Source organism: Pagrus major, chromosome 24, assembly GCF_040436345.1.
Source record: "Pagrus major chromosome 24, Pma_NU_1.0".
NCBI classification, from domain to species: Eukaryota; Metazoa; Chordata; class Actinopteri; order Spariformes; family Sparidae; genus Pagrus; species Pagrus major.
Window position 1 is genome coordinate 7,427,237 of NC_133238.1, and position 21,899 is coordinate 7,449,135.

Genomic DNA, 21,899 nt, shown 5'->3' on the forward strand with positions numbered 1-21,899 from the left:
ATCTGACTTTGATCTGACCCGACTACAGAGCGTTCTCTTCAAGTTTGAGCTAAACGGCTCCCGTAGCCACTTGTGAATTAGTTACCAGCAGCTAATCAGGTAATAAATCAAGGCTTAGACCACCAACAACGTACACTGCCTTGCTGATATTTAGGTTGACCTTCTTCCTGTGTTTACTGTCTGGCTCCCATCCCAGACACACCTATCCAATAAGTGGAGTGATGATGTATTTTGGTTAACAGGATTTTAAAAAATGTGTGAAAAGAAACCAAATCAACAGGAAAACACACTGAGTTTACCAGTTCATCCACTGATTTGGACCAGAGCAAACAAACTATAGGTTTGGAAATGCCTCAGCGGCCGATCACAACGAAATGAATCACTAGAATAGTTTTGACAGCAAAATCATTGTTTTCCTGTGGTGCCTGCCATCACATCACATTTTCCTTGCAGTTTTTGAGTCGCATAAAAGCTTGACAATACTCAACTTTTCAGCGCAAGGTGAGGAGTCGCGCTACCTGTCAGTGTCAGACTTGGCCCAGGTATCTTGCACAGCCACGGGCGCACCACGCTGTTTCCGCCCACACACGATTCTAAAGCAGTTTTGAAGCAGCTGTGCTCGCTACAACAAGTCTCGGTGAGATTGGGGCCTAAAGATGAGTTTAAATTCTGCCTAATTTTACACCTCCACACCCAGCCAATCCTACATCAAGTGGGTATGATCGTCTGATTGTCCGTTTCAGAAAATCACAACCTGACATATCACGTTGTCGTTAAGGTGTTTTCAAGTGTTGTTAGATGATCCAATAAGCACTTTGTTTGAAGCACTCTGAGGCCTTAAGAATGCAGAAGAAAGGCAAATAGTGTTTGATCCAGATCTCAAGGAGACACCAAACACAATAAAAGCATTGATTCCATGTACTTATGTCGTCTTACAAAGCAGATTCTGTTCTCAGTATATCACTTTATATTATCCATGTCTCTCTTACAGGTCGACTAAATTTGTCTCTCCTTGTGTTCTCTCCTTCTCCCCTGTTTCTGTCTCTCTTCTCCAGATCATCCTGAAGTAAGTGTCAGGAAGGGAATGGAGTGTCACGAAGCTGCACTAGGAAACCCAAAACAGCCCCTGTGTAAATACTACCTTACCTCTCCCATAGAGGTCCAGCAACCTGCATGCTAAGAGTGTAACACTTCAATTTAACCATAAGAACTGCAGTGCCGGTGTAACACACACACAAAAAAAAGATATATACTGTATGTATTGCTAGGGAAAAAAAACTATTAACATGAAAAAGTAAAAAATATTCTTATGTATAGTACTACATACATAGCAAACACACTATAGAGGTCATTTTAACAACTGTTCTCCCAAAGTACCGTGGATCCCCTTTCTTTCATATTTATTCTAAAAACCGCTGCACAACGTTCATCCCCTTGGTTAGTAAAACAAAAAGATGCTTGATTTGCACTATACGAGAACTATAGTGCTTGATGTTGAAGTGGAAAACAGGAAGAGTCACAGAAAAAAACCCGTGCACAACCACACCAACGCACTCGGCGCTTTCAAGTGGGTTTTCGTCTCGCGGTCTTTGCTTTTCCTCTCTACAAAGTTGAATGTCCTTGGGGCAGACAGGCTCATGTTTTCTTAATGTGACTGTCCCTGCGAGGGGTACCTCTGTGACCCTCATCTGCCCCAGATGCTGTTAAGATGCCATGATGAAGCTCATCATCCCCTCCACCCCACCCTGCCAACTTCTCACCTCCGGAAACATCTTGCCAAAGTCGCAGCTCGGAAGAAGTCGGTGGAATCAACCTGCCAGAAAAGCAGAGCCACATTTTAACACCCTGATCATTTTTTTTTTGTCTCTTTTGCCATTGCGAAAGCTGCTCAGAAACAACCCTTTATTTGTTTTTCAGTTCTTTGTTCAGGAGGAGTGGTGGGATAGATTGTGCACGGATTTTTGCATGTAGTCGGGACTGGGGAAGACAGTGCCCAGTGTTGACAGAAGATAGTCGTGGCCATTACCGAAAAAGCCTAAAGGCTTGGGTCTGTGCCAAGGGCTTAACAAAGCTTGAGGGTTTGTTCCAGACATACCAAGCCTTGTGTGTATGCGTGCATGTGTGTTCGTATCTGGAGACTGATGGTCTGCCGGCAGACTGGGACTCGAAGCGAGGTCTAGCAGGTGATGACAACACCAGGCCTGGTAGGAGGGGTTTTTCTGGGGAGGGGGGAGGGTGAGGGACTTAAGTGCTAAGACTAAACAAAAATTTTAAAAAATAAAATAAAAAAAACGGTGCATTTGACGATGCTCGTCAAGCAAAAGATGACTTGAACTTCGACTGGAGGGCTATCTGTGACCGTCGGTTGTCCTGTCCAACCCTACTATCACCGATAATCCTGTTCCATTTTAGAAAACTGTAGAAGTGCCTAAAAAATGCTCATCAACAACACATGCATCCAGAGTGTATCACTAAAAGTCACAGACACAAAAACACTGGCTCAGAAGCTACATGGACCTTTTCGGGAAAGACATCACATTTTTGCGAATCGTTCCTGGAAAAACGGTTTTCTAGTAACCGCTCATGAACATCACAAGTGACTTTATCGAAACAAAAAGAAGTTAAAGAAACGACAAATCAAAAATAGCTTTGTAGAATGTTTGGTGACTTTCATGGTGTACCATCGTTTTCTTACCATGGTTTGAGTAGTTTACATGAGGAACGTGAGTGAGAAAAAAAAATGTATTGTAAACTGTGTAATGTATGTAAAGTGTCTCTTATTTTGAGAGTTTATATTCACGGTTCTAGAAATGTATTCAAAGTTATTTAAAATTTGTGTTGTGTCTATTATCAAGGTATGTGTGAACCCCACAAACCCTCCACCATCTCCACCTCCACCCAGAACAATCATTTGTCTTTTAAGCCAAGACCATACATTTTATTATTTTAGACCAACCCTCTCTTTAATTTTATATTTTTTTTCTCCATTTTATCAATTTTAACTCATACTAAATTTTATTTTCCATTTCTCAAAAATTCAGATGTAATTTCATGGTGCTTGATTAACATCGACAATCCACAATCATACCTTGGGACAAGAGTGCTGCACTCTGGTTTCACATTTTGGTTTCATTCACTCTGATTGTCTTCACATTATGATTTGTATGTAATATTTGTGGAAGGTGGTAAAAGTTCTATTTTGTTGTAATTTATCTTATGTTACTCTTGGTCAAATTTTAGTCAAAAAACAATGTTGTTAACTATTCTATTTTGAAATGAATGTAATTTATTGAGCTGTGCTACATTCTGCACGGTTGGTCATTTCAAGGTCTAACCTGTCAGGTCAGCGAATGAGAAGTCGCACACACGTCTGAGGGGTGGGGTTTTAAAAAGTCAGCCCACCGATAGAAAAGCTACTGGATCTCTCTTGCCTTCTCATCGATTAAAAAAGATCACGGTGTTGCAGTAATGAGCATAGTTATAGAGTTGCTTGTGTTGTTGGAAAAAAAAATGTTTATTGTATAGATGACATTTTACCAAAAAAAGAGAAGAAAATTTCAAAAAAGATGTACTTTTCACTCTAGTATAATAGTATTTCATAACAATATTAAGTTGTTGCTGTGGCAACCAAATGTTGCAATTACTAAAGTTCGGTATTTTTGTAAATGACATTGTTAAGTTGATTTTTTGTTTCTTTTTGCTAGAACACTGTACACAAGGTAGATTGTAAAGAAGATATGAACATTTCTTATTCTTCACTGAGATTATGACAATGACCTAATATTTTCATTAGCAAATAACAGCCTCTATAGTGCTGTGACTGTAACACTTAAATAGATTTAAAGTCATCAATGTTACATAGATTATATATGAATATATATATATAAGAACTAAATAATCTATAAATTAATAAGTTCAGATGTACAACTCTTCCCCTGACAAAGGACCTTTAGGTTCCACACTTTATTCGAGGCGTATGTATCACTAGAGTTAAGGATTGCACTTTTCATATTGTTTAAAGATGTGATCTGTTTTTCATTTCCTTTAAGAGGTTTTTTGCCCCCTGCTAGTGCAGTAAAATCTGTTCATCAATGAAAGGCAGATACTACCGGTGAATAACTTTAATTCAACCTGTTGCATGAGAAAAACAAGATCTTCTTTTCTTACTAAATGATAACGTACTGAATGTTTCTAGTGGAAAAAAAAAAAAACGTCTGTACACAAAATGTCCTCATTTGGTGACCCACAATGCCCTTGTGTATGGAAATCCTCTTGAGATGTAATGTTTTGTTTTTTTTTGAAAATGTGTTGGCAATGATTGACTGATGGTAAAAAGAAAAATGTAAGCACTTTCTGAGCAGTTGGTCAACTGAGCAGACTCAGCTTATCCAAACACTTTGCCTTATCTTGAGTCCATCGTGCTTAAGGTTTTATGTTTTTAAGAGCTCTTATAAAAATTTCTTCAGGAGACTCCAACGGGTCTCTCTTTTCAAATCCCTTCTCAGTTTCATTTCAAATATGTATCTTTATATCTAAAGTCATTTTTTAAAAAGGTTTTAATGTGCGCATCGCAAGGCCAAAAGGGGCGACTGCAACAGAGTGAACAGTCATTGGTCTTTACCTCCGGTCTCCCAAATCTGTAGTGAGATCTTTTATGTCCCATTGCCTTACAATGGAACCGCTCAGAGATTGTAATACTCAGCTTTAGCCAGCAGAGGGCGCTACACTTGGAGACTGCAGGTTATGAATTGTGACTGCCTGTGCCATCATTGTTGCAGTGTACCCTACCAACAAAGTCAAGACATAAAGTTAAATTGATAAGAAGACCCTCATCGGATTTATAGTTTCAATGTAATCATTTTTAAATGTATTCTTTTTTTGCATATATTTTGTGCTATTTTATGTTTCTATAGTCAAATGTTTCTTTGGTTCCAGCAAGATAGTGTAAAATCTATTGAAAGAAAGAAATAAAGAAAATCAAATGAATTGTTTTTTTGCCTGGATCTCTTATTTGTGTTGCGTAAAGGTCCTGTTTGAGTCCGGACAGTGTCCTGGACTCATTTTAATGACCCAGATAGGATATGTAGCCTGATGCAGGATTGCATTTGTATACTGTGGACCAGCTAGGCTAAAGGTCCTGTGACTATAAAGTCTGTGGCTCCTAGTAATCCTTAGGGGCCCTTGTTGGTCCCTGAAGTCCACTTAGGAAACCACTGCTATTAAAGTAAATAAACAGCATATCATGGACTCTACACGCACACAGAGACTTAAGACAAAAACTTGGTCTGAGCTTTACAGGATGAAGTTTATGCCACAGATGATACACATGATGATAAGGCCTCAGACGGGGACAAGTAAAGTCTCATTTGTTTTCTGTGTCATTTCCTGTTACTGCAGTGGAGCATTTTTGGGGAAAAACATCTATATGAGGGGTCATTAATACCACAATTCTAATAGTACAGTTGGTAAACTATCTAACTTTGACGTGAGGAAAGGTCAGGCCACATCTCACGGTGACAGCAGGGAGATTCTCGGCCGGTAGTTGAGGCTAGCTTTTGGTCGTTCTGCCAGCTACAATGGAGGAATGTAAGAAGTGAGGAAGCGCTTGACTCAACTGTCCCTGGAAAAATAGTTAAACGCAGTAAAGCTGTCCATCAACCTTCTGCTTTACTCATCTCTGTTAAGTTTTGTTTTGAAAAGATGGAATAAAAGTTACGTAACAATGAAAAAGCACTCTTGCGCAGTGTTCCCAGGACCTCCATTAGCTCATTTCACAACGTCGAGCTCGATGCCATTTTAATTAGACAACAAACATCATTTTCAGTAATCACTTCCTGCTGAAATATGTCCAGTGTGACATTTGTTTCAAATAAAAACTGAAAAACAACAATGTCAAAGCCACAGTCAGTGTGTGCAGCTCGCACAGCCAGAGGTAGTAAACAGGGAGTATAAATGTGAGCAGATTTAGCTCACTAGCAGTCATGCCACTCTAGATTTTAAACATCTCAACTGGCCAAGTACAATATTTCCTTTTATTATATATACATACATACAAGCCTGACATAGAAAACATTACATTTCATAACTGCAACATTATGTAGAAATGGGCCTTTTGTGCAATTTGGCGCCCCCTACAGTGTCTGAGTGCAACACCACTGACATGAATACAGATCCCAGGTCTGTAAACGCTTTGTCAGAATTAATGTAGGTGTTAACTTGGATAAAAAAACTGATGACATCGTGACAATGTTATGTCTCGAGAACTACATAATGTTGCTTTAAACGTGCAATTTGTTATTTTTTGCTGCTTTCAATCAAAAACGATGAAAACAAGAGGAATGTGAGGACGTCGGCAAGCAGTGCGGGATCATGGGAGTTGTTGTCTTCAGTCTGTTGTGACTCTGTGTCAACAGATGAGGTAACGTATTTAAAGTTTAGTTACCTCTCATCACTCTCTGGTGTTGCCCCAGGAAACAGCGACAGGTGGATGCACCGCCACGTCAGTACAATCAGGGACTCCTGGAAAGATGTCGATTTTAATGTGGAAAAGTTACATATTATACATTTAACCAAAATGACACTCAAGAATGAGTTTTATTATAGTCTTGTTTTCCAGACTGGCTGCATTATTCATCGATCAGTTTGTGCTGTATCTACTGATGCTGTCATTTAAAAGAGACAAACGGCTGCTTGTGCAAAAACCATCCCGGAAAAAGAAGCTCACCGTGTTCAATTCCCAGTCTGACACGGTTTGCTTCTTCAGCCGGCTGCCATCTTTTGTCACAAACATCCCCACCATCCCCTCCCAGTGTTCCTTTGTGGCACTGATCACACCCCATACCTTCCAGGAAACAGCCAACATCCAGTGGATGCACCGACTCCAGAGGCGTGGATTCCCAGCGCTGTCGCCTTCTTCAGGATAAACAGGCTCCTCTGCCTTTAACTCGACTGTACCCCACTGTGCAGAGAGATGTAGTGCTAGAGAAGGAGAAAAAAAAAATCTAAAAGATGGTCGTTTCTAATAATAGCCTCTCTTATTTTTACCACACCGACGCCTTATTGCATTATGGATGCCTCTGGATGAATGGTGTCCCTGCAAGATAGCGTGGGAATCTGTCAGTAAGAGGCTGTGGCTGAGCATCTCATTCACTCCCGGGCTGCTCCCTGTGTCATGGCTGTAGTGTGAGTGCGGGTGCTTGTGCGTGAGGGGATGCGTTTTCTCTGACCCTGCTGCTGTAGACTGCGTTCCCCCCCCCTGCATGCCGGATTCCGCTCCACGGGCTGCGCGCTATGCGGGAGTATAAGGTGGTGGTGCTCGGCAGCGGCGGGGTGGGGAAGTCCGCGCTGACGGTCCAGTTCGTCACCGGGACATTCATAGAGAAGTACGACCCGACCATCGAAGATTTCTACAGGAAGGAGATCGAGGTGGACTCCTCTCCGTCGGTGCTGGAGATCCTGGACACGGCCGGCACCGAGCAGTTCGCCTCCATGAGGGACCTCTACATCAGGAACGGCCAAGGCTTCATCCTGGTCTACAGTCTGGTCAACCAGCAAAGTTTTCAGGACATCAAGCCCATGAGAGACCAGATCATCAGGGTCAAACGGTGAGACACTGTCCACTTTTATTATTCTGCACCCCCCCTTATTGTTGGCTGCTTGTATTCTGATGCAAGAGGCGTCTTATTATATTATTTATCATGCTTTAGGCCTCTTAAATGAATACACACATCCTGGCAGCAATATGGCCTCCAAAAGTTGGTTGTGTTGTGGGTGTGAGGGGAAGTTATGATCACAATTCGTTAATTGATTTAAAGTGAAATAAAACAATTAGATCAAGATATTCATTGTCTTGCCGGAGGGCCCCCCCGGAGCCTCCCCGGGGGCCCCTAAACGTCCAAGAGCCCCTCCATCGAGGAGTGTTTTCTTCCTCATCCCCTGCATCCTCTCTGCTCCCTCCTCTTCGTGAGAAGAAGCCCCGGCCCGGCTCATATGTTCCTCATAAGAGCCCAGCTGCGGCTCACCTGTCATACATCAACCCGCTGAACCCTCGCCGGCTCTGATATTCTCTGTCTCTCACACATGACTAACTCTGGATGGCTTTGATCAGTTCAGGCCATTACTCAACAAATCCACTGAGCTCATCCCATGGCAGGGAGGGAGAGAGAGGGAGAGAGGTGGAAGGAGAACTGGGATCTGTCCTTTCTGGTTGTAGCATATTGGTGTTTTTGGCTCAGAGCCTCCTTTAATTTGTTTAATGACACAGACAGCACGCAGCTCCGACCGCAGGCCGCGAGTTAAGAAAGCTTAACACGGGAAGGCCTCGAGTAGATCACGTCTAATAGAGCTGGTGCCACGTCGAGACAAAGGACGAGACACACATGACAAAGGTGGCTGCAGGATATTTGGTTGAGAAATCACAATAACAATATTTATATCAGTGATGCACGCTGCAGTTATGATCCTAGATTCAGTTTTGTATAATTATGTAAAATGGTGTTTTATGGAGGATAGTCATCATTCATTCATCACTGGTCGTCACACAGATATGACCGGAGATCCCCCAAACTGGCAACTTCCAAGACTCTCTGTCAGTGTAAATCACCAGCAAGCAGGACCGCCTCTTTATGGAGTTCTCTGTCCTGATTGGATAAAGCGGGCAGGGATACCAGAAAATGTATTTTCTCTTCTACTGCATGAGCGAGTGGACGAGAGACATTAGTTACAGACCAGACACTCTGTAATAGTGGTGACTGTTAGAATATAGAGCTGTTTAACACTTATTATAATGAGAATAAATCACTTACAGCAGCTTTAAAGGATGCGTCTATTCAAAAGTAGTTGAAAGGGACGATTAGCTTAGCTTAGCATAAAGACTTGAAGCAGAGGGAGCCAGCTAGCCTAGCTTTGTCTGGGATTCAGAGGACTAAGATTGGATTATAAAATGATTATAAATGCATCTTGATGTGTCAAGATGAGCGTTACTGACGACATCATCCACTAAATGTTCAGTTCCATCTCCCCTCGTCACATCACATTCACGTTACATCACAGCTGTCGTTCGAATCATCTGCCCCTTCAAATGGTTGCCAGTTTGTTGCACTAGCTGACATTGCTAACACTAGCTAGCAAATGTTAAAATTGCTTACACAGGCTTACTATCGTTAAAGTTGCTACGCTAGCTAATGTTAAGGTTGCTAACGCTAGCTAGCTAATGTTAGGCTAGTGCAGTATGCTGGGCTCACACTGTAGAAATCAGCCATTTTTACCTTTTTTTTCCCACACAAACTGGCAACTTCCAATAGTCTTGATCGAGCCCCCAGGAAGAGCGCCAGGCTTTGGAGCCAACTTTCCTAGTGGCCAGACAGTGTAATTACAGCGTCACGTGATGCGCTTTCCCATAAGCTGACATTGTGAAACTGTAAAACGGTGGATGATTTTTTATGTTTGACTGTGAGTCTAGCCATTCGATCTAATAAAATTGGGAAAGGTTGTGTGACCTTTTACACTAATACCCCTCTAAGATCAGGACCAGATGTTTTTGGGAACAGTTTCGGTCATTAGATTTGGGGAAAAATTAGAAAAAAGTTAATGATGTACACCTTTAATTTATGGAAAACAGGTAGTCCTCAACTTTCTAAGCTGGCCCACACCTTTAATCATTTCTTTACTTATCTCCCGTGCTCTGTTTCTTCCATCAGTCTTCTCTCTGGTGCAGTCTGCAGCTCTCATCAGTAAAACAACATCTAAAAAGTCGGTTTTATAACGTCATGCAACAAGGCCGAGGCGCCGTCATTCAACTAACTGCATATTGTGTAATAACGATCTATAATTTAACCTGCATGGTTTGGTGCAGTGCTTTCCGCCTCCATCCCCGGAGTGAAGTGGATGCTGTCGTGGCTCAGACGTCACAGGCCGAGCGGAAGCGGGGAGAGCGTCACGGCTGACGAGGCGCGGCGGGGACGAGTGAGTGCACGAGGGAACTCCTCTGAAACCCCCCAAAAAATATACCAGCTGCCTTCAAAGCCACCCGATGCAGCTGCCTACGCTGCATCGGCCGCCAGTGTCCTCAAGTGCATACCTATAAATATTTCATTCTTTTATTTCACACTGCTCTGGGTTTGACGGAGGGATTCTTACTCTAAGTGCAAAACTGCAAACAAGTCACACGCTCTCAAATATGTACAATGTTTTTGGACTGGTGGGCAAAACAAGCAAATTAAAGATGTCTGCGTCTGGCTCTGGGAACATTGGAGGGATCCTTATTGCATTATATCTGTCTCATTACACACATGAAAAATGTCTTTGTGTGGATATAAATCATACTCTGTAGAGAAAATAATGTCACGTTGTATCTTAGATTCTTATTGCATTAATGTAAAAGCAGGACTTCAAATCCTCAAATTTGTGAACCTGAAGCCATGAAATGTCTCAGCGTGTTAAATGATTATCAAAATAGCTGCAAATTAATTTTCCCTCCATCGACTAATCGACTAATCCTTTCAGCTGTACTTCTTCTATATACTGTCGGGTCATTTAGTTTATAACAAAACATCATATTTTACTAGCTTCATATGTTTTTAATGCAGAAATCTTTGTAAATTTGCTCCCTCCTCCCAAAGTTCACTGCAAAGAGGAAGGATGAGTCAGTCTTGTCATCAACCGATGATGTCATTCAGGAAAAATAAAGGAATATACAAAAAAAATTACAAAACTATATAGTGTTTTTACACTATCAACTGATCCTGAGTCTATATCATTATTATTTATTAAAAAGGAAATGTTATTTGTATTTCTTTTCAGAGAAAACCCAATAATTATGTCCAGTGGTGCCCCCAGGGGGGTGCCAGGGAGGCCACAGCCCCCCAATAATGAAACCCAGCCTGTACAGCTCATTTACCAAACCTGCTTGTCTCAGGGGAACACTGCACAGTGGCAACACATGCATGTGACACCACTATAAGCTGAAGTTTAAGTAAGGACGGGCTCACAGGGTTTCCATCTGTAATGAAACAAGCAACACAATCAGCTCCTGGTCCCCATTAGCCGCCTCCAGGAGATCAGCCTCCCTCCTCCCAAACTTCTTGCTGAGCCAGCAGCAGCAACGTGCACCACGCAGAGATATAGTATGTGCCCACTCACCAGAACTTAATGGGATTGTGTTGGGTGGGAAGCCAAGAAGACATCAGGCCTCCATTAGGGAGACATATAAACCACAATGCTTATGTAGTGCTCTCTGTGGGGGAAGCATGGGAAAGTGGTAGGATCCTATATGATCCTGGTGTGTGTGGTGCAGGTGCTGTGAAGCCGCCGTCTCCTGCTGCATCACCTTTATTGTCTTCATTCATTTGTGCTCTAAATATTTAATTGGTTCCAGCAGTTAGTTAGCTTAGCCTAGCATACAGACTTTGAACAGGGGGAAGCAGCTACCCAGTGGTAGCAAAGTGTGCCTGCTAGCACCTATAAAGCTCAATATGTTACGCATTTTATCTAATTTGTTTAATCTGTACAAAAGTGCTGTAAAAACATTAATTACACGTTTTACAAGAGGTTATGTCTGACTTGGCTGGGACGTAGTCAAGCTAGGTGTTTCTGGGTTTCATTTTCTTCATGTGAGGCGAAGCTAACAAGCTGCTAGCTCCAGGTACATTCAGTTTGGTTGGGTTAAAGCAAGAAAACTACTTGGTTAGGTTTTGGAAAATTTTATGGTTTGTCTTAAAATATCTACGTTGATCAGTTACTTAATGTATGTGACGTTACTTATAGCAACTCACTGAGTCTCATTGCAGATTGTCCAATACCAATGATTTGGGTTAAAGGTTCTGGTCCTCCGCCAAAGACATCCAGCATTTGACTTTGACTGGTATTTCACGATCTAGGCACCAAAGAGGCGTACCCCGCCACTCACCCATTGTTGACTTGGATTGACTCCAGCGACCATGCAACAGATAGGTGGGTTACAGATGATAGAGGCTATCTTTTTGCAAAAAGTTACAATTAAAAAAAAGTTGAAATTGCTTGTTTGGCCCAATCATCTGTCCCCGACCTCCTTCCTACGTAGACTCTTTATACAACTTTGCCTGACTTCCTCCTTTGCTGCTATAGCAATTATTGAGGTCACTGCCTAACAAAAAACATAAATATTGGTCGTAATAAGCTGCTTTCACAGTTGACATTTATGTTTTTTCTGATGAGGACAGCCTAAAGCGAACAAGTATGTCTCTTAAAATGTCTTACTATTCCTTTAGCATGGTTAGCATTTCCCCCCCACTTAGCTCCCATCCAACCTGTGTCTGTGCTATAGAAATTAGCACTTTTGTCTGAGTCTACTGTAACAAGACTACAATTCAATTAGAATCCACATACAGTAAAACTATCCATTACTATTCATTGGAACATTTTGAATAGTTTAGTGCCGCTAATATTAACAACAGGAAAATTCACATATAAGATAAGTTAGCATGTTAGCAGTGCACTGCAACTACAAAAATGGTCCAAAATCTGTATTAGACACTCTGCATGATGACATTTTTGGGGGTTTTCAATTACATTTATGTTAAACTGATGCATATGTTATCTTTAAAAACACCCTCTCTGACACACGTCTCTGTAGATTTAAGCACCTCGCAGACTAACCAGTGTCAGCTGCTATCTATGAAAACAACATCTGGGTGTAGCCCTCCTCCCAATCTAATAATCTCCTCGCTTTGCATGTAAAGATTTATTGTTGTGTCGGCCCGAGAGGAGGAAAAGCGCGTTCAAAGCGCTCGAGCTGCGTTTTCACGCTGCACTGATGCTGTGTCTAATAGCAGGAGGTGAGCATCACGCGCTGCTGAGTGGGAATTAGGGTGGAGGGACCAAAACTACGTATCCCAGGGGGGGCTTTGGTGTAGGTACAAAGCAACTTCCTGACCTCAGGCTTTTAGCGTTAACCATCAGGCAGGAGAGAGTTGTTAAAGCGGCCATCTTGGTTTGGAATGCGAGTTAAGGAGAGCCACCGGGAAAGTGCTGGTTGTCGGTGTGTGAAGCACTGCACTACGCTTCCATTCTCTGCCATTAATCTCATTCAGAGCTCTCTGGCAGCTCTGAAAACACACATGTGCATCTATTTAATCCCGACACAACTTTTTTGGGTCTTTAAATCATAGAAGGGAGACGCGTGTTCCTCTCCCAGGTTGTGTCAGAGCCACGGAGAGGTAAAGATGTCACATTTAAAAAGCAAAGATCAGAGAAAAGTGTGAAAAACAAGCAGCAAAAATGAAAATTTCTTTCGTATTCCCCATCGCTGAGCACCAAGTCACCACTCCGGTTTATCTCGTTACCCCTCAGGAATTAATTACGTCGCTTTGATCCGTATCTGGGATTTCCAACATTACGATGGTTATCACCGTTAGCCGTAACTAACAAACTGAAAAACAGAGATTGATTGTGATTCCAGTTCCTAAGGGAAGCTGACAGAAGAGTCGAGGAGACTGCCGGGGCTGTTTTCTCTGGATAACTGTAGTTCTGGTAATGTGAAAACATTCGCTCGGTTGGAAAAATCACCGAGCCAGTGTCGCTGTGTGGGTCCGAAGAAGAGAGTCATCCTGATGGCTAGAGCCAGGAAAATAGCGATAAACTGCTATAAATTCAACAACGTGATCGGGATCGGTGCAGCTGTCTGAGTCGGCTTTCAGAAATAACAACCCCTGAATCAACACGTTTCTTCGACTGACGCGACAAAAGTTAAAGGTGCAGTCTCACACCGCTACAGAGCAACGCTTTGATCGGTGGGTCCCCGGTGTGTTTGTATCTTACACACAGCGGGATCTACATTTTTTCCAGCTCCGTGCTGCTCCACTGATGGTGATGATATGCCAGGAGAAACATAGAAAACACCAGGAAAGACAGGGAAGAAGGAGACCGCTCGCCAGCGGATATGGACGTAAACAATGCAGAATTCAGCCAGCGAGCTCCTGTAGCTTAAGATGGTTTCCAGTAAGCACACGAAGTTTGACTTCCTGGGTGTAAAACTGCCCGGATCTTCTGCGTAGCGTGCCCGTCTTCTCACAGCCGCCTCTTTTACACTATAAGCTTATGGGAGAAGTGTTTCTGAGCGGGCGTGCATCATGTGACACTGAAGTAATCAAATTGGCTTCGAGGCCTGGCGCTCGTAGTTTCTGTGTCACATGAAAGTGAGCACTACTCATCGGTTTGGGCAACAGAAAACAAAACAATCCAGAGAAAGCCAGAACCCCCTGATGATATTTGGACCTCCACACACACTGGAAGAGGGAATCTGTGACATTAATAACATTTAAGTTTCCACACACTCCCGCTCGGGTTTGCTTTAGCAGAAAACCCTCCTCTTTGTTTCTCTTTGTGTTCACTTCTTGTGTGTTTTAACAGCGGGAACAATAAAACTAATGTTAACTCCCATGCTGCCTATACTGTCTTTGCATCTGCAGTAAAGAATATAAGATCATCCAGAGGAGCCGGGCTGCACCATTAAAGATGGAAATGAGGCTTGGGGGTTTCATCGTAAAAGCAGACTCCGAAGGGGCTTCTCCATCTGCCGTGCAGGCCCTCTCTCTGTCTGTTTATCGGAGGAATGTTTGCGGTCGTGTTATTATTGTTTCCTTCGCTTTTCTTCTTCATGAAGCCGGGATGCCAAGGCGCTACAGGAACGTTAGCTATAGACGCTTTGTTCTCCAGCAGTAACACCCTTTGGGAGTTTAACACAGCGTAGGCGCTATAGGTTCTGTGATTTTCCTGTCCGGTCACAGCAGATGCATGCGTTCGGCTGACTGTCACGCGGTGTAGCTGCTCCAACTGCTAATTAACAGCAGATGCGGGGAGCAAAGAGGCGGCTGCAGGGTTGGAGGGGCTTCACGTTGGAGATGCCTGACTGCTCTTTTGTATCTCGTATGTGTTTGCCGGTGCTGTGGGGCTCGTGAAAGCGGGTGAGTGAAGTCACCGTAGCTATTTATCACAGCAGGTAGCCTTAATAAGGCTGTTGTGCCTCGAGGCTAAGTGGAAAATGTAGAGTGTATGTTTTTTTGGTGAGTTATAAACCCAGATTCTCTGTGTGTGGGAGGCTTGTGTGTTTGCCTTCTTCTTCCCAGCAGTTGGAATAACACCCTGCAGAGGCAAATGGCAGTAACGTTTGTTCTGAAAGGTCAAATGTGTACGAGCAAAAGTTGTTCAGGAGTCCACATCCATTACTGAGGATGCTGCTTTACAACCTGTGGCTTTGCACAAATGGATGTACGGATAATGGCTTCAGAAGAAACCGGAGCACTAAGTAACGTGGAAGCGCCTGGCCTCCTCTCAGCACCACCCTGGAAGAGTTTTTCGCTTCAATATTGCAGAAATCAGTTCAGATTTTAACATCCATATCTCCGTATAATATCTTAAGCTGTCGGCCACCTGCTGTTGTCTGTCCCATAAATCCACAATCTGACTCCTCTCCCGTTTCCTTTTTTAAGAACAAAAAAGAGCTGCGCGTTCATACAGCTCTCAGTTTCAGCCGAGCAGTCCAAACACATTCCAACTGTGCTGATAATTCCCACAATGCACGATTGCCAACTCTTGTGCTGGACGCGGGAACGAGCTGCCAATGTTTGTTATTTTCTCCTGCTTTATATTCACACAGTATGGAGAGTAAAAACACTTTAATGGGATTACGGGTGTCTCGGTGGTGCATTAGTTACAGAACAGATGTGTGAAGTAGTGACGTTATGCAGATAGCGGACAGGAAACAGATTAAATTTAAAGTCATAAATAAATAAATAACTAAATATAGAGCTAAAGATAAATATACTAGAAATATTTATAACATTTAAGTAAAGTTTGTGATCTCAGAAGAATTCTTAGTGACACTCTATGAAGCCTGTGTCTATAACGCATTATAATTCTTCATTGTGGCACCTATGTCTATACTGCAATGCAACATACTTATAATGCTTTATAGTGTGCCAATACTATACCAGAGGATCCCATGGGACTTTATTTCGGAAAAACTTGTGCCGTGAACCACACATATGATGTTTGTCAATTTAAGAGATAACTTTCCAAGTCAAGAAAGTCGTAGTTTGTTTTAATTCAAGTAAAATACCATCAAGATTTATGTTACACCACTCAGTCAACTACATCATCTCGCTCAACACACGTCACTAACGCCAACATGGCCGCCAACTCAGCTCAGAAAAGGTACTAAAAAGATAAAAGTCACAATAAAACTGGCCAATTCGACAACTGCAGTTAGGTGAAAGGAGAGTTTGCCAGTTTTGTGAGCTGCTTATACACAGGAGCAGCTCTACAGGGTTTAAGTTACGGATTTTGGTGACTGTCGCAAATGCGACTGTGTCGTCTTTATAAATACATATTTTCACAGTCTTATATTTCAGTAGTTTTATGACAAACTGCGACGTTCTCAAGCTGAAAAACTGACAGACATCAAATGTGTAGTTCATGGCACAATGCAAGTGGGATCAAAAAGTTATTTGTCTCTATTCATTACCATACGTTTCTTACGGAAAAATGAGGTCCCATGGCGCAAACTGAAAGGGGCGTGACTTCGGCTCTCTATAAGCAATCATAAATATTAAGAATGCTTTATAACAGTAATCAAAGCACATTATGAAAAAATGTATAGTGACTTAAGGTTATGTCGTTAAAAAATGTGTCATTATGACTTAAAATGAGGTCAATATCAATACTTTATATTTGCTCGTCACTCACTATTTTGGATCATAGTTAATGGTAGTAGTTGTAATACATTATAATCACCATTATGATGCATAATAATGTGATTATAAGTTACTAGTGCATGGTTATTGCTTTATAAGTGAAGTGAAAAAAGTAAGGGTAAGTCAATGCAAGAACAACGCACAAAACACTGTAAACTTATTTTTATAAACAGGTACTATCATACAATGATCGGCTTAGTAATAATTATACTAATGTTTAAAATCCATTATAAACATTGGTGTAATAATAAGTCATGATTACTGTTATAAAGCATTGTGAAAAGTAATGAGTGTGTCTGTCTATGTTTATAAGGCCGTACCTCATTATTAGTATGTTCATAATGTGTTATAATGCAGTGTAGGCATGTGCTTTAATGTGTTATTGCGGCCTACCTGCTTGTGTATTTACCTGACTACCAGCGAACACTCTGCCTGTGTGCCCGATCATGACCAGAATCTCCCACAAGGCTCGGCGTGGTTATACTGCTGAAGCTAAGCAAGCTAGTCGCACAATAATGGCAGGGAAAGTGCAGCCCAACATTTTCCAATGCAAACTTGCTAGCTTGACAGCGGTGAGTAGCCTCTTGCTTGAGTAGCCATTTTGGTTGTTTAAATGATTATGATAATGTTAGCAATGACAACAATGCGCTGCGCTCACTCGACACAGCCCCTGAGCCTGATGTTCAGCAGCTAACCAAGTAGCACAAAGCACACAGCCCCTGAGCCTGATGTTCAGCAGCTAACCAAGTAGCACAAAGCACACAGCAAAGATTGTTACTATAAAATTTTGAATAATGCAGCTGTACAATTTCAAAATAAAAGCACAAATTATAAACAATGGCCTCTATGTTATTATATTATTTTCTTACTTAAACCTTACCATGTACATTTTAATGTTGTAGCTGGCCAAGGTGGAGTTCATTTCATCTACTGTATGTACAGTGGAGTAGTTTAGTCTTCAGCAAGACAACACATGTTTTTTTTATGTATAGTGGAGTGAAAGAGTACAAAAGACACAAAAAAAATAAAAATGTAAAAATAGTTAACATTTCAGTCATAACACCGTAGCACCCCAGCTAACAGACTGTAATATACTCCAATTGCCCTCAACATTGACTGACATTTTCCTCAATAATACATGATATCAGCCATGGGGCAACTTCTGTTCACGCTGCGCTGAGCTGCTTCAGTTTCTCCTCATCGGCTGAGGAGGGAGCGGTAGTTTGATGCTGCAACAAACATTCTCAATACAAACTCCCCACCCCGCCCAAGAGAAGCTGGCTCTCCCTGTGTCTTTGTAGTTATATATAGAGTTTCTCCTGCAAAGCTGTCAGATTGCATTTGTCTGCATGGTGCTCTCCTTGTTCACACTTCACACCCTCTAGACTCCAGCTTTCCAAACACATAGTCCATGCGAGATGCTTGTCCTGCTGAGGTCAGCTGCTGTTTGTATGCGTGTGTGTTGTTGCAGTGCAGTGACTGTGGGGAGAAAATGTCAAGCTGCAGGGGAAGTCTTTGGCATTTGAGCGAGGCTGCTCTGCTCGACGGTCTTAAAGCACGTTTGTGGACTAATTATAAAGAAATCACGGACATCATTTTGAATCAGTTCCCATTTTTGCCTTTTCGATGGCTTCCTCTCTTGTGAATTCCACTGGGACGTCAGAAGTCGAGCTCAGCCAGAGAAAAGCTTCTCACTGTCTAGCTCGAGGACATTTCAGCAGGTCCGGCATGTGCACTACACCTCTCTGCGCTCGTCTCCACCCCGCTGCCTGCACTCATTTCCTCCAGCACTCTGGCCCTCTTTAGCTCAGTGAGACATTTGCCAGCTCTTTTCCACGCCTCAGCTCTTCTCCCAGCTGAGCGGTGTGGCAGCACGCCACCAATTTGTAGATAAGAGCCCATTTCTCAATAGCACCAGCAGATCAATAAGCCCGGGCTCTGAATGCACTTAGGAATGACTGATGGTCGAGGCTAATAGGTGGTCTGCGCCATTACCTGTTGTGAGAATATATACCCTCTGTAATTGACATGCTGTAGTTATTTAATCAGAGAAAACATGAAGGGCGTCTAACTGAAATGAAATACCCAGTATCTGAATACATTAACTGTCTTTGTACACGTTTGCGAGACAACTGCAACAGAGGTAAGCGCTCACCGTTCTGCTAAATGTCATTGTCAGTTGGAGCAATGAACTTGCAATAACTTTTTGGCCACTTGGGGGCAGCAAACTTAAAAGAGCTCTGTGGAACCTCTCCGTTGTGCTTGAGGTCCGTTGCTAGTTTACGTTCGAGGGCTGCATTTCTAAACTAACGCCGCTACTGTTGCTCAATCACAAATCACATCTTGCCAATAAAACAGTGATAAATACATGTACATTGCTACAAACAGTTACATAGAGCCCCTTTAACACTCCAATATCAGAACATTTTAGAGATATATTTAGCATTTCTGCATTAAAATGTCTAAAAAAGACTAGATCTAAATTATCCTATACGTTTCCAATGTCCAAACCCAGAGAAATGTACACGTTTACTTCAGGCGAGGGTGTGTCTCATTTTATCGGGCTCCCTTAACTTCTGGAAAAGCTAGGGAGGAAGGAAGTCAACAAACGTGACTGTGCATAAAGTGAATGTTTAGCTCACTAAACAGTAACAGTAACCAATATTCACTCTTTTTCATTGTATTTTGGTTTCCAATAAATCTTGAGGGAAACATCTGGCCCTTTTGTTGCTAAATGCTCCAATATGTTTGTCAGCTATTCGCTAACTTCATCGCTCTGTTTGCCTTTTGCTGCTGGATATGAAGTGCAGAATGGGTTTTTAGACCTTTTGTAGCCCTCTTTTGCTGCTGGGGCCAAAGACGACGTTTTTGGAGTGACGACGATGAACCAAAACAATAAAGCTGCTAACTAAACCAAAGCTAGTTTTGGCTAAAAGAGGCTAAAAGACACTTTAAAGAAGTAGCGACTCTGCTGGTGTGTTGCTATGAGCTCCCCCTCTCACATTAAAGTACTCTGTTAATTTAAAAATACTGATTATAGAGTCGCTTTAATCAAATATCTCTACTTCAGTAACAACACCTGTTCTCCATATCAAATCCTCCTCCCGTTATACCAACTCTACCTTGGTACAAATTTACAAAACTAACATATAAATCATATCTTGGGTAATAATTTTACTTATAACTTAACCTCCTCTTTAAAACTGTGGCGATTACCCATTTTTTGTGTAAATGTGTAATTCCACTTTACGTTAACGTACGAGTAACCAGGTTGGCGGGTTAGATAGCAGCTTCCACCGAGGAGCGCCGGAGCTGCTCTTTGGCTAAACTTATTGAATTACAAGTAAGTGCTCTTTCCCTAAAATATTCAGGTACTCCACATTAAATTTTGCCATTAAACTTCCCCTGTAGAGTTTTTAAATGAAGGCACACGGAAGAGAAATATTAAGCAGAAAAACTGTTGTTATTTCAGAGGTACGAGGCCGACGCTCATGTCCCCTCATGTGAGAGCAGCACATTAGCTTTATTCAATTATTCAATAACCTATACCATTACTCTCCCCAGCCTGGTTTCCTCGTATTGATGGCTCAGATGGAGGAGGACTTGGGATCGTCAGCCACACGCTGAGGAGAAGAAAGCTTTTGATCCGTTAAGACATGCTTAGTGCGTGATGGAGATGATGCGGAGTGGAGAGCTAATGATTTTAAACAAGAATTGGAATCCATTAAATGTACAGCTCGCATGCCGTGCTAACACATGTATAATGTATCCGGGAATAAATAGAACATCACAGCGTTTAAACGAGGCAGTTATTTTTTCCTGATGACAGTTTTCTAACGGGACCGCCTGCTGATATTAGACGCCCGCAGAGTGATGGAAGCCCCCCGGGAAGCTTGGACTGAATGTGTTTATCCCTCTCCTCTTGCTCCATTGTGCATTGTTCACAAACCTTATTGTTTCAGCATCTAACAAATACAGTATGTAGGCCAACAATACACGCACACACACGTTGTCACTCAGTCTCTCTTTCCCTCCCGTTTTCTCCCTTTGGTATCAGGAAGTTCCTGTAGTCTCAAAGCACACCCAGCAGGGGGAGAAGGTATTACATTTCAGATGTTTACTCTCGCTCTCTCATTTCCAGGTACCAGCAGGTGCCGGTGGTGCTGGTGGGCAACAAGGTGGACCTGGAGGAGGAGAGGGAAGTGTCCCCCAGCGAGGGCCAGGCGCTCGCCGAGGACTGGGGCTGCCCCTTCATGGAGACGTCGGCCAAAAGCAAGACCATGGTGGACGAGCTTTTCGCCGAGATCGTGAGGCAGATGGACTTCTGCCCTCTGCCGGACCGGAGGGAGACCTGCTGCCCCGCCTGCAGCATACAGTAGCAGCCGATGGGTCCGCTTGGAGGGGTGATGGATGGGAGGACGGTTAGAAATTAGAATGCAAATGAATTCATGTTTGATAGATTGAAGATGGAGGGGTTTGAAGGAAAAATCCACTCTCTCTTAAACTATTTCTACCTGCTTTCTGTATCTAGCAGTTGAGGCCTGTGCTGTGGATGAGCATTCTGGGAAATGTAGGAAAATCAGAAGCAGAAGGTTAAGGGAAAATTTATTTTCAACATGCATCACTCCTCGGACACAGGGTGGATTTTCCCTTGAAAGAAAAAAAACCAACACTTGACCTCCCGCATTCACCACCGCCCTCCTGAGAGAAATTTTTTCGGGGGTTTCCCGAAGGCAGCACGGTGCCAAAACCATCTTAAAAAGCCATCGACAAAGAGGATCAGAGTGCTAAATTCTTTCGGGAAACCAGCCATAGGCCCAAGCAGGGATGGAAGTGTGCTCAGCAGTTTTATCGGTCCTGTTTTCTTCTGCTTGTGTTTTTCTTTTTTTGCACTTTTGGGACCTTTTTGACAGTGCAAGACCAGTCACCAAGTATCTGAACGGATGTCAAGTAACACCACTGTGAAGGAGTCGTACTGGAAGGCAGTTTTACAGCAGGCCCGCCTAACTTACGAATGAATGAATAGCTGAACGAATGTTTAAAAAGAAAAAAAAAAAAACGCACCTTTGGGGAAATTCACTCAGAAGATCCCAAATGTTGACATACTGTGGATGACGCGTGCATGACGTTGTACTGTCACACTGACATTGAGTACAATCAAACTCACCCAAA

General features: G+C 42.5%; 2 protein-coding genes across 12 annotated transcripts in view; both read left to right on the forward strand.

The window, feature by feature from the left end:
* mbnl2 (muscleblind-like splicing regulator 2) overlaps nt 1–4,986 on the forward strand; it is a 58,882-nt gene extending 53,896 nt beyond the window's left edge. For 7 of the 11 annotated variants that reach the window (XM_073495481.1, XM_073495484.1, XM_073495482.1 and 4 more), the window contains one exon: nt 1,056–1,158. In XM_073495481.1, the coding sequence (XP_073351582.1) occupies nt 1,056–1,070 (15 nt within the window). In that variant the 3' untranslated portion in view covers nt 1,071–1,158. Of the gene's footprint in view, nt 1–1,055 lie in introns of all 11 variants that reach the window. The other 4 variants (XM_073495479.1, XM_073495483.1, XM_073495486.1 and 1 more) reach the window with 1 other exon arrangement.
* A 2,304-nt stretch (nt 4,987–7,290) lies between these two features.
* Nucleotides 7,291–21,133, forward strand: LOC140992329 (ras-related protein Rap-2a-like). Its single transcript, XM_073462634.1, has 2 exons — nt 7,291–7,604; nt 20,869–21,133. The coding sequence occupies exons 1-2, from the start codon at nt 7,291–7,293 to the stop codon at nt 21,104–21,106; spliced, it is 552 nt and encodes a 183-aa protein (XP_073318735.1). The 3' UTR covers nt 21,107–21,133.
* Nucleotides 21,134–21,899: the final 766 nt, after the last annotated feature.

Coding starts and splice junctions, on each gene's coding strand:
- LOC140992329 (XM_073462634.1), top strand. CDS start 7,291: ATGCGGGAGTATAAGGTGGTGGTGCTCGGCAGCGGCGGGGTGGGGAAG. Junction 7,605..20,868: donor CAGATCATCAGGGTCAAACG/GTGAGACACTGT, acceptor TCTCATTTCCAG/GTACCAGCAGGTGCCGGTGG.